The following is a 14293-nucleotide window of genomic DNA, read 5'->3' as shown; positions in this document are numbered from 1 at the left end:
TGGCTAAGTCCGCAATTCTTACCAGCGACACGGACGCTTTATCTTATCTTAGTCTGTATTAAACATCTAATACGAACACTTGTATTTGATTTCAATAAAATTCTATCGTAGAATTAACTGGTAATTTCAATTGTAATATTAAAGTTTTTAAAAACAATCTTGCTGGACCAAAAAACATAAGTGGCGCAGTCGACGGAGTTTTCGCGAGTTTTCATTGTGAAGGACTTTTGAGTTTCAACTCATTAAGCGAAAAAACGAACCCATCAAAAAGACTTGGTGCAACCGTGAAGTTCCATCGAGGATACAATCACGCAGCGAGGCATGAAGATTTTGATGTTCAACTGGATCCTGTAAGTGAATTGAATATTACCATTGTTTATGTCAGACTCCTCTGATTCCAATCCTATTGATTCAATTTCCGAAAACAATTCTATTGAGTTAGAGACAATTCTTGATTTAATTAACACATTTGATAATTTAAACATTACTGAAGAAAGTAATACAGTAAATATGGCAGTAACGCCCAATTTTGACACAAAGAATCTTTGTATCGTACCGGAATTTGACGGTAACCCAAATAAACTACACAGATTCGTAAAAGCTTCTGAATCGCTTTTACTTCACTATTTTGATGTTAATAACCCTAATAACTTTCAAAATACCTTACTGATTAATGGAATTTTGAATAAACTTCAAGGCAAAGCCGAAGAAGTAGTAGCTATTCACGGCGCAACTAATAGTTGGGAAGAAATAAAAAATTCTCTTATTCTAAATTTTGGCGATCAACGAGATGAAAACTGTTTGAATCAAGATTTAGTTAACTTGAGACAAAGACCCGGAGAATCTCCCCAAAAGTTTCATGAAAAAGTTTTAACCCTTCTTAACACCATTTGCAACTACATTGACCTTAAATGCGCAGAAACAGAACGTAAAACCAAGAGAGAATTTTTCACAAAACAAGCTCTAAAAACATTTTTAGCTGGATTAAGAGATCCACTAGGACCAATGATACGCGCTATGAGACCTAATAGTTTAGCTCAGGCACTTCAATTCATCATTGAAGAAGATAATATAAAACATTATCAAAGTCCAAATAACTTTCAAAATTTGAGAAAACCGAATCCACAAAATTTTTCGACACATCAGCAATTTTATCGATCACAAAATAGACCAATTCTGACCCAACAACAATACATTCATCCCCAAAACAGCCAAGCAAATTCACAAAATAATTCTAGCTTCAAATACCAGCAATTTCCTAGTGTCCCCATAAATCTCCAGAGGAATCCAAATTTCGTTCCGCAACGATTCCCAACCAACTCCCAAGTTTTCAAACGATCCCAAAATTATCAACAGAATAAACCTACACCAATGAGCATTAGCAGTTCCCTTAATAGTAAGCAGCGAACTCAAAGAAATTTCCAAAATACATCCTTCCAAAATACCTCTCAAAAACCAGATTTTATTAGCGAAGAACTTTTCAATACTGAACATTACGATAACGGACAAGAAAACATAGAATTCGACGAAAACATTGAAATTGACAACCCCGAAGAAGATTTCCCAAATTATGATTTCCCCGAAAATTTTCAGACGGACGCTTTCTCGGAACAAGAGACTTAATTGAAACATATATATCATCGGATAAAAGAGAACTACCGTATATTCAGATAAAAAACCCTCCTTTGAAACTACTAATAGACACTGGATCAACAAAATCTTTCATTAACCCAAAAATCGCTCATGAAAATTATCCAAATCAAATTTTACTAGAACCATTCACAGTTTCTACAGTTTTTCAATCAGAAACACATCAACATTGTGCCGACATCCCAATCTTTCCAGAATTCAAACAAAATGTCAACCTTAAATTTTACCTTTTCAAATTTCATAATATTTTTGACGGACTCATAGGATTAGATAACCTAAAATTATTGAACGCTCAAATCGACTTAATAAACTCCAAAATAATTACCCCTGTAACTACTATTCCCATTAAATATCAACCAAGCCAAGTAAACCAAATTTTCAAATTAAGAATTAATCCTCATACCCAAATTATTGCGAATGTACCCGTAAAACAAAACAACGGCGATGTTCTTGTACCACATCAGATTATTCAAAAATGCGAAATACCGGCAACACTTTCGAAAGCTCAAAACGGTTTTGCAAAAATTCAAATCTCTAACAAAACAGACGAAGATATCATTATGAATTTAACACAACCAATTAACTCATTCCCGTTTACAGAAAGCAACTACGAATTTTATCACTTAGACTCACAAAAAACCGGCAGTACTAAATTCAACGCAGAAAAATTAATCAGAACCTCGCACATGAACGAAGAAGAAAAATCCCATATCCTAAAATTATGCAATAAATATTCCGATATTTTCCACATCGAAGGCCAACGTCTCACCTTCACAAATCAGATCAAACATTCAATAAAAACAAAAGACGAAATTCCTATTTATACTAGATCCTATAGGTATCCATTTGTACACAAAGACGAAGTAAGGCGACAAATTAATTCCATGCTAGAACAAGGCATAATTAGGCCAAGTAATTCACCCTGGTCTTCTCCAATTTGGATCGTACCCAAAAAGAACGACTCATCCCTAAAGAAAAAATTTAGAATCGTGGTAGACTTTCGGAAACTGAACGAAAAAAGTATTGATGACAAATATCCTCTTCCAAACATCACCGATGTTCTCGATAAACTCGGAAAATGCAACTATTTTTCAACCATCGATTTAGCCAGTGGTTATCACCAAATTGAAATGAACCCTGATGACATTCCTAAAACCGCATTTAGCGTCGAGAACGGTCATTACGAATATCTCAGAATGCCCTTCGGATTGAAAAGTGCCAGTGCAACCTTTCAACGAGTAATGGATAATATGCTTAGGGGATTACAAAACGAAATATGTCTTGTATATCTCGATGACATAATCGTCTATTCAACATCACTCCAAGAGCATATCGTCAATCTTGAAAAAGTTTTTCAGAGACTCCGCGAAACTAATTTCAAAATTCAACTCGACAAGTCAGAATTTTTAAGAAAAGAAGTAGCTTACTTAGGTCATATCGTCACCCCTGATGGCGTCAAACCTAATCCAGATAAAATCAAAGCTATCAAAAAATACCCAATCCCTAGAACACCTAAAGAAATAAAAGGCTTCTTAGGACTTCTCGGATACTATCGAAAATTTATCAAGGACTTTGCTAAAATTACTAAACCCCTTACTCAATGTCTAAAAAAAGGTTCAAAAATTGAACACACACCCCAATTTATAGAATGTTTCGAATACTGCAAAAATCTCCTTACAAACGACCCCATTCTTCAATATCCCGACTTCGAAAAAGAATTTCTTCTTACAACCGATGCAAGTAATGTTGCCATAGGAGCCGTACTTTCACAAGGCCCCATTGGATCCGATAGACCAGTTGCATACGCATCGAGAACACTAAACGATAGCGAACGAAACTATAGCACAATAGAGAGGGAGCTTTTAGCCATAGTCTGGGCAACTAAATATTTCCGCCCCTATTTATTCGGTAGAAAATTTAAAATATTATCCGATCATCGTCCACTTCAGTGGGTAATGTCACTGAAGGAACCAAACAGCAAACTCTTAAGATGGAGATTAAAACTATCAGAATTCCAATTCGAAATTCTATACAAGAAAGGCAGCTCAAACAGTAATGCTGACGCACTTTCTCGAGTCGAACTACACAATAAAGAACTTTTTGAATATATGCAAAAATTTAATGAATCATTCTCAAAATCGAACGATAATGATAAAGACAACGACAATTTTTCTATGTTAGCGAACGTAAGCGAAACACCGAATGTTAACGAAATACCGGAACCCGAAGCAGGTCCATCGGTATCTCGACCTCTCGAAGGGGAGGATGCGACGGCAAGCCCATCTCACCCATCAGTCAATCCTCCAGATTCCGACGACGACGATACAGTTCATTCAAGTTCTGAAGAACCAATACAAGGAATCCCAATAACAGAAAAAGCACTTAACATTTTCAAACATCAAATTATCCTAGATTTCGTTTACCACTCACCAGCAAAAACAAAAATAGAAAATCTCTTTTCAACAAAGCGTAGAATTTATTGTCAACTCTCCGTGAACAACTTAGAAAGTGATACCATAAAATTATTCAAAAATTACATAAAACCAAACACAATATATGCGATAAATTTCAAAAATGATGAGTATGTCCCAAAAATTTGCGAATTCTTGAGAAATACGTTCAAAAACTCTGCATTCAAATTGATCAAATGTAATACCGTTTTAAAAGATGTAGAAGATAAAGAAAGACAACAAGAACTCATTAAATTTCTCCATGAAACAAAAACCAATCATAGAGGAATATTAGAAACAGAAAACCGTATAAAACAAACATATTATTGGCCAGGAATCAAAACCGACGTAAGTAACTACATAAATTTTTGCGACATTTGCCAAGTCAATAAATACGACAGAAACCCTCCAAAACAAAAATTAATGCTAACACCGACCCCAATCAAACCTTTTGAAATAATCCACATCGATACTTTCCAGACACAAGGACAAAAATTCCTTACTTTGATAGATACATTTTCCAAATACGCACAAGCATATCCATTAATTTCCCTATCAGGTATTGAAGTTGTCCGATCTCTATTGACTTTTATGACCCATCACGGAGCACCGACTACCATTGTAATGGATAACGGAAGCGAATTGAAAAATTCGGTTGTTCAAGAATTTTTAAAACTCCATCAAATTCATCCCCATTACATTACTGTGAACAATAGTCAATCAAACGGATCAATCGAAAGACTTCATTCAACTTTAATAGAACTACTTCGTATCATAAAAGAAAAAGACAAAAATTCAACCAACATTCTAAACCAAATGCCTTACGCTATATTAAGTTACAACAACTCTATTCATTCCGCGACAAAGCAGAAACCAATAGACGTAATCAACGGACACTTAAACACAAAAGACCCCCTTAATATTGATATCAACGAAAAATTCATAAACAACTACATCGAAAATCATCGTGATAAAACACTCGAAATATACAAAAACCTAAATGAAAATTTGGCCAAGAAAAAACAAGCTACAATCGAGAAACACAACGAAAAACGACACGAACCATTGACATACAAACCCGGAACTACAATTTATCGCAAAATTACATCTAACAATCGAAATAAACTAACACCAAAGTTCTCAAAAGATCAAGTAATCCAAAACAGAAAAATTAAAATCACGACCCATCGAAAAACCCTCCACAAACAGAACTTAAGAAGACCAAAGACTAAACAAAATGAATCTTTACAGGACGAGCCTAATCGCAATAGCGACGACAGCAGATCAGAAGATAACAATAACTAAAACCTCAAAGACAACCCAGGAATTCTTCCAATTGACCTAGGCAACGCCAAAGTAAAATTGAAATCCCACAATTTCATCCACTATTACAATCTCCTACCCATACACACTGAGTTGAATATGATAAGAAGTCACTTCGACAAAATTACTGAAACAATTCTAAATAATAAAAAGAACCCATATTATTTCGAATTGCAAAATTTCGACAGAGCTTTGAGTTACCAATTAAACATGGCAGAACAAAAATTAAACATAATTTTTCCGAAAACAAGAGTCAGACGTGGTCTCATTAACGGTTTAGGCACAGTAATTAAAGGCATTTCAGGCAATTTAGATGCAAATGATGCAGTTCACTACGACCAAATTCTTGACGATTTAAAAAATAACCAACAGGAGATTGTCACTAAATTAAATACCGAAATTTCAATAACCACCGAAGTAATCAAAAATTTCAATAATACAGTTTCATTCTTAAAACAAAATCAGGAAGAAATTAAATCTGCACTTTCTCAGACAGTATTCCAATTAAAAGAACTAAATTTCAACTTCTTCAACTACCTCCAAGCAAGAAACGTCTTAGATCAAATAAATGTATGTTTAAATATAATATTGCAATTACTTAATGATATCGAAAACGCTATAAACTTTGCAAAGCAAAGAATACTTCACCATAGCATAATAAAACCATCAGAGCTACACACGATTACGAAATTCGTTCTAAAACATAATAAACCAGAAAACCTCATTTTCGTTGAGGAAGCAGAGATTCACAAATATTATAATGTTATAGACGTAGATGCATATATTTCTGGCAACAGAATTGTTTTCATCCTATATTTTCCAATAATATATCCCACAAAATTTTCACATTACCACCTTTATTCGATACCAACAAAAAAAAATACAACCATAATTCCTGCCAACTCATATCTGACAATGAACGAGAAGTATTTTCAATACACTCCAACACCATGCATAGATTTGCACCCAGGATACTATTGTACCCAAAACAAACTCACCGATGGTACGAAACATTCAGATTGCACATTCCAATTACTGCAACTCCAAGATACCTACAAGGATTGTCAACACATCCCTATATCATTATCAGAAAGTTTCATCGAACAAGTAGACAACTCGAAATACATTGTAGTAGCACCAAAAGAAATGAAAATTCTAACAACCTGTGAAAGAACCGATTTTGCTACTCTGAAAGGTACCTTCTTAGTAGACATTCCCTCCGGATGCCTATTCGAAACTGAAAACAATCGATACAGAAATGATAAACATATGATTAAGAATCAACCAATGTTCCTGCCACAAATAATTTCAGAATTGAAGAACTCTACACCCCAATACACCAGGATACATCTACACAAAATTCGCTTAGACAAAGTACATGAACTTCAAAAACAACAGGAGCAGATAAAACCCCTAATACCAAAATTTCAAGAAACAAAATCAACAAAATATTGGATCATTATCATCTATTTACTAATTATCCCATTATGTTTCTATTTTATTGTGAAAAAATTGACAAGACTAAATTTGTGCAATCGAAGGGCTACCAATAGATCCACCTCAGCTGAAGACACCAACAGCCCAAGGACATTCATCATCCCGTAGACGACACTCTGAGGATGGAGGAGTTATATATCTCGTTCTAATACCATAGCAACAAAATAAGCAGACTAAGGAAGAGAAGACATGTGTAACCTGACCGCTTCGTGGAAGATGGCCCGTTTCGTGGAAGATGGCTAAGTCCGCAATTCTTACCAGCGACACGGACGCTTTATCTTATCTTAGTCTGTATTAAACATCTAATACGAACACTTGTATTTGATTTCAATAAAATTCTATCGTAGAATTAACTGGTAATTTCAATTGTAATATTAAAGTTTTTAAAAACAATCTTGCTGGACCAAAAAACATAAGTAGCGCAGCTCGAGTGATATTTTCAATTTCTAGCTGCATTTTGATAATTCAATGTTATTTCACTGAGCTTGACTTTTATTTTATTTTTATGGCGAACGTGCAAAAAAATTCACGGATTTTATTGGTTCATCAAAACATGAGTTATACAATAATCAGTTACAATATTGCAAGAGCATAGGCATTATTCACCCTCGTTAAGCTAGCAGAACCACTTTCGAATTTTCGATTTTTTTTATGCCATAATTTTAGGCTCATTTTAGGCTAATTTATTACCCTATTAAAAAATGTTTTGCTACTGAATTGTCGGAGAAATCGCCGGTTCTGCACTCTGCTAGCTTAACGTTAAGCTAGCAGAACCACCAAGCTAATCGATATCTTATGGAAAATCTGATTACACCATAATTTAAGATTATTTTTAGGCTCACGTTTGAACCACATTTCGGAATTTACGTTTTTTAAGAAAAACCCTTGGTTCTTCCAGCTTTACCGTTAAGCAGAATCCAATCGTAAATAAACTCCTCAGAATAATTTGCATAACATAATAATTTGAGGCTCTATCAAAGTAATTTGTTATCATATTCCGGAATTTTTTGCACCTCTGATTACCGAAAACTCATGAGTTCTACCACTACAATCACATATGAATATGGAAAAAATGATTACGGCAGAATTTTAGGCTCTTGTCAAATTAATTTATTATTCCGGAATTTTTTTCTCCTCAGATTACCGAGAACTCATGAGTTCTACCACTACATTCATCCCATACCGGCAGTACGAGATAAATGCAAATCTAATAGGGTAATAAATTAATTTGACTAGAACCTAAAATTCTGCCGTAATCATTTTTTCCATATTCATATAAGATTTGCAGTTTTCACGTAGGTACTGCCGGAGTGAGATGAATGTAGTGGTAGAACTCATGAGTTCTCGGTAATCTGAGGACCAAAAAATTCCGGAAGAGGGCAATAAATCAGTTTGAATAGAGCCTAAAATTATGGCGTAATCATTTTTTCCCTATTCATATCAGATTTGCATTTTTCACGTACTGCCGGTATGGGATGAATGTAGTAGTAGAACTCTTGATTTCTCGGTAATCTGAGGAGCAAAAAATTCCGGCATAGGAAAATTAATTAGTTTGAATAGAGCCTAAAATTATGGCGTAATCATTTGTTCCCTATATTCATATGAGTTTTGCATTTTTCACGTACAGCCGATATGGGATGAATGTTGTGGTAGAACTCATGGATTCTCGCTAACCTGAGGAGCAACAAATTCCGTAATTGGGTAATAAATTACTTTGAATACAGCCTCAAATTATTATGTTATTCAAATAATTCTGAGGAGTTTATTAACAATTGGGTTCTGCTAGCTTAACCGTAAAGCTAGAAGAACCAAGGGTTTTTTTTTTAAATAACGTAAATTCCGAAATGTGGTAATGGGTTCAAACGTGAGCCTAAAAAGAGCCTTAAATTATTGTGTAATCCGATTTTCCATAAGATATCGATTAGCTTGGTGGTTCTGCTAGATTAAGGTTAAGCTAGCAGAACACGCGATTTCTCCGACAATTCAGGAGCAAAAAATTGCTGAATAGGGTAATAAATTAGCCTTAAATGAGCCTAATATTATGGCCTAAGAAAATCGAAAATTCGAAAGTGGTTCTGCTAGCTATATGCCCGCCACTCACGAAGCGTTTCTTCCAGCGTTTGGTAGCTAGCGTCGAAGAGATTCTGGTCGGGCAGTCAAGTTCATACTCTGATTTACTGTCGTACGGCCGTGTCCCGAGCTGTCTGACTGGAATCTCTTCGACGCTTGCTACCAAACGCTGGAAGAAACGCTTCGTGAGTGGCGGGCATAACGGAGGTGCAATACCCAATTATACACCGATTCAAGTGACGTAGTTCGTGAAACATCACGAGAGCGCAGCTCGAGTTTTGTTTCGCGAACTACGTCGAGTGAAGAGATTCGTATAATCGAAATATATTGTCTATGGTCGAGTTGGTATTCATTACGATTATATAACGAATAATTTCAATAACTATAACCAAAGTACTTCATTTTGATAATTCAATGACATTTCACTGAGCTTGACTTTTTTGGCGAACGTCTAAGAATTTTACTAAGGAAATGATCCCAATATGGCAGGAGACGAAACACTAAAACGATTATACCACGTCGTCAATGGTATATCCACTCATCAATACGACGTAACTATGGGAAATTTACGGATTTTATTGGTTCATTAAAACATAAGTTATATAATCATAAGGACATACTCATTAGGCTTCAATCACTTCAATCCGCCGATCCTGTATCCTTTTGAATTTTTCAAATAATCCACAATATCGATTTCTCTCGAATAAAACTCATTGTTCATTCCTATTTAGCTTATCGTTCATATTCAGTACGATATACATTATTTTATTTTGCTTCTAGAGGGATGTCCCAGCTTTTGCCCGTTCGCACATTCATCTCATAAAATTAACACGTCTTCTACGACTGGCCAGGCTACTCCAAAAAATGGATAGGTATTCTCAGTATAGTGCAATGATTCTCACACTTCTGATGCTGTCCTTCACCCTGGTAGCGCACTGGTTGGCTTGCATTTGGTACGTCATAGCTGATAAGGAAATGGAGCGAAATGATTTGGGTAAGAAATCGCTGAAACCTTATCGTATACAAGCGCAATACTGGGGAAAATTACCCTCCATTAGATTTTCAAAATATAAATTTTCCAGATTCTAGCCAAAACTAATATTTTTTCGTAAGTAATATCATAAGGGCATCTAATTTTTCCGAAAAGAATCGAAAAAACACGTTGCTAAGTAATATTTTGACAAGAAGCATGAGTGCTGGTGGCAACAAAAATCCGAGTCGAAGACGAGGATTTTTGCACCTGCACGAATGCTTTTTGTCAAAAAATATTACTTTGCAATGTGTTTTTTCGATTTTTTTCACAGGAAAAATTAGATGCCCGAATGGTATTTGACAAGACTATTTCCTGAGTAACAGATTATTCTGCATGTATAGGTATTAATTTGAAAACTGAAAAACAGATACTCAATTTTATTTCATCCGAAATACTACAAATTTAATTATTTATGGTACAATTAAAATATAAATTGCAATTTTGGTACACGGTAGGGGTATTGTTTGAAACTTTTGTTGATTCATTGAAGATGTGGGGTGTAGGTACATAATTAATGTAATCTGTTGAGTGAGAAGCGGGAGGAGTGACTGCAGGATCTTCTGTTTTCTGCTTTTTAGCTGGAGGTTCTGAGGCGTCACTTCTAAGGGTGTTTATGATGTTGGAGTAGTGCTCATTATCCATTTGCAGATAAGGTTTAATTCTGGTGTCCTTGGAAATAATAATTACGTTTGTTTTCAAAGGTATTGTAATTTTTGGTGACAACAACTGTCAAGTTTTGCCGCGGGTAAACGCGAATAAACTGCTGACAGGTCCTGCCAAACAGTTTTTCCACCTAGAAACCATTTGTAATTCAAAATTGCGCGTTTCTGATTGGTGCAAATTACGACGAGGGAAATAGTCTATGAAAATGAACCGATAATCATTTCACTTTTCTTTGAAATCGACACGGCTGTAAAAATTTGAACCCTTTAACTGTTTATGAGTTTATCATCACTCCCAAGATAATTACTTTTATTGCACTACAAGGACGTCTACGTTCGAGATTATTATTTTTCTTTATATATCCGCTTTGTCGCCTCTTGTTTTATCATCTGTGATTTCTGCATTCGTCATCGTGTTTTCGTTTTTGTATCATTCTCGTCACGCAATTTCAATACTGCAGTTGTCAAAGAACTGAACTGAGATATTCGCATCGAAAAAATGTCTGTGTTGTGTTGTACTATTTGATGTGTTTCATTTCAATTGCAATGTGAATTAAAAAAAACATGCAGGGCCGCCACCAGGAGCAGCATACCAGACACTTTTGCACCTTTGAGAACTACGTCGTCTTTTTACTACAGACTTGTGAATAGAGCGGCGTACTTTTGAACAATGCAGGACGTTTTTTGATGAAATCGACAAAACGTCGTTTGATAAATTTGACAAGGTGATTCAAGTTAGAAAATACGATTTCATATGAAATCAAAAAGATGCCTCAAAAGGAATAAAAGAGGAGCCCTTTAAAGAAAATTCATATAAATCAGCCAAAGCAGGGCGATGAAATTTTATTTTGCCGGGGCGCTAAAATGTCTGGCGGCGGCCTTGAGGACATGTAATTCTAGTTTTAGGTACAATTTAACGGAATTCACATTATAAGTCCAAAAAAAGAAGTAGTTAGACTGAAAATCTGTCAGATACAATATTGACTGCATTAAAATTCAATATATCTAAATGTTTTTTTGGTACTATATTTGATATCTGTAATACCTGTAAGGTGGATTTTTACAACATTGAAGAGGTTTAAAGTTTGGCGAAGATCAACAATAAGTCAAGAAAGATTGGCAGGTTTTGTCTTATTATTGTACAAATTGAAATCGATATTGATTCTGTGATAGAGGAATTTGCGAGTATGAAGAGGAATTGGTCTTATAAAAACACAAAAGAAAATCTTTATTACGAATGAATGATTTTATTTCCTTTCCATAGCATTTGTTTTTGAGTCATTAATCTGAAGGCATGTTATATTTATGTTTTTTCTGTTCATTATGACCACAAATGTATTAAATATTTTCTTACGGGAAAAAAAAATTCTGGTTGTTTTTCCTTGTTGTGTATAAACGTTTTATAGTATTTATTTCTTATAAAATAATGGATTACCCCGAGAAAAAAATGTGGTTCTACGCCCTTGATCGTATGAAGTCGTTTCCTGCGAATATATAATATAATAATATTATTATTATTATTATTATTATTATTATTATTATCCATTTAATATCCTGAATCAGTAGTCCCTACAAACAGTGGTAAAACAGAATTCGAAAATGTGAATGTCATTAAATTGTTATCAAATTCAATTTCAATATACCCCCATAATCCAATATTCGAACAAATTGAAATATATTTATTTTCATCGAAAATCATGATAGTGAATTTGGACGCATTATACATTTGAATGTCTAAATACCAGAGTTCGATATCAAAATATTAACTCTCTTCTTCTTTCGAATGCAGAACAACCTTTGTTGAGCAATTGTAATCTCGCCCTTTTGTAAAACCGGCAGTTAAGACAATTTTGGTCAACTTCCGTTAACCCATTGTCTACATCTTCATATCCATAGTCCCATATAACCATTGAAAAAACAATTTTCTTGTCTTTTTTCTACTTATATATTATTAAGGGAAAAATGATGGTAAAAACCCTGTGTTTCTTGAGAATATCATCTGAAAAGTCTTCTCATTTTTCAATTTTGGACTATTTTTCGTGAAATTTTCTGATGTTTTGCTATTCAGGAGATTAGTAAATCCACCACGTCAATAATCATGGAAATCGGTTTATGTTTTTGAGTTATAAATTCTCTCACAGCGTATCGGAGTTGCATGCAATTAGATCTGTAATAATCCAGACATGATTGAAAAGGCTCTTGGACTTCTTTGAAGCAACCTCTGTGATTCATGTCAAAAGTTTTATTTGCGTTCAGTTATTCATTTATTGTTGCCAATTCTGAGTAAATTTCTCACAACACAAGTCATGTTTTTCTGACAAATGCTCAAGATAATGTGTCAGAATATCAAGAAATACAAATATTCTATCAGCGGAATAAGATATTCTTCTTATTTATTCTCAATGTACGATTTATCTGAGAAGTAAGTTAAATTCAACTATTGAACTTAATTTTTGGCCAAAATTTTCGATGAGTTCAATGACGTGGGAGACACTACAATCTACTGATCCCCATTGAAAAATTTATGCTTTTTCCGAATATTTCCATCAAATTCCAATATTCCACAATATAGGTGTTGACTCCTATTCCTATTTTTTCTGATACGGACCTGAATTTTTGATCAGTATAAAGATGAATCGATGGACCGAATGGAGTGAATCCATGTTCCACATATCAATCGAACGAAGTGGGTGGTTCAAAAGTTATAAGGCAAAAATGTATATCAAAATTTCCTATCAAACTATGAAAATCAACCGAGTGCCTATTTAAATAATCTGTGAACTTCAGATAATGAATATATTTAGTGGCCACCAAGGTCTCCGGATTTAACATCGTAAGATATTTTCCTTTGGTGACATTTGAAGAACAACATATTCATCAATTCGAAAATGTTTAAAAAATGTTATGGTGTTGAATCCGGATACTTTTTATTTCACGCCAATTTGCAATTTTCTCTTATAGCTTGAAAACAGTTAAATTCATGAGATGCGGTTTTCACGAAATTAATTCTGTCAAAAAGCCAGCCCGAATATGTGTCGTTCGTTTTTTTCTATCTCAAAGAGGTTCTGAGATCTCCTCACTAGAGGACGAATTTGGGACATCCGATACAGTTATTAATGAAGCACCCTCTATGAATAAATACTTATTGTTAGCAATGACTTTGGCAAATGACTAAAGAGAATTTACATTTTAAATTGATGCTTTTTCTCTATTCAAGACAAATGTAGCGTCCAAATCACGGTTATTAGCGACCACGAGCGTAGCCAGAGGGAGGTTTGGGACTTTAGGGAGTTGAAACCCTCCGAAATGTGAACAAGTCGCCATTTATCAAAAAAAAGAAAGGCGAGCTTGCATATCCAAACTTCGCGCAGCCGCAGTCTATAATTTAAATCTTGAAACCCCCAGAAACTGAAACCAGGCTACGCCTGTGTTAATGAGCTTTTGAGGTCAATCGAAATCTCGCCCGGTCTGATACACAGATGGCGGTGCTAGTATTAAATGCATATGATTTTTAGTTAGAACCAACCTTCAAACGATACGTGTCAAAATTTGACAGCAGTCCGACCATTAGTTTGTGAGATATTGCGTTGTGAGTGTAGCTACTTTTG

The 14293-nt window shown here is 34.7% G+C and overlaps 1 protein-coding gene across 4 annotated transcripts in view; it reads left to right on the top strand.

Annotated features, from left to right (window-relative positions):
• LOC123679769 (potassium voltage-gated channel subfamily H member 8) overlaps nt 1-14293 on the top strand; it is a 444333-nt gene that overhangs the window by 182885 nt on the left and 247155 nt on the right. For all 4 annotated transcript variants that reach the window (XM_045617253.1, XM_045617252.1, XM_045617255.1 and 1 more), the window contains one exon: nt 9771-9984. In XM_045617253.1, coding sequence (XP_045473209.1) covers nt 9771-9984 — 214 coding nt within the window. The remainder of the gene's footprint in view (nt 1-9770; nt 9985-14293) is intronic.

This window comes from Harmonia axyridis, chromosome 5 (genome assembly GCF_914767665.1).
Source record: "Harmonia axyridis chromosome 5, icHarAxyr1.1, whole genome shotgun sequence".
NCBI classification, from domain to species: Eukaryota; Metazoa; Arthropoda; class Insecta; order Coleoptera; family Coccinellidae; genus Harmonia; species Harmonia axyridis.
Note: the sequence above shows the minus strand (reverse complement) of the source record. Positions and strands in the feature narration are given on the sequence as shown.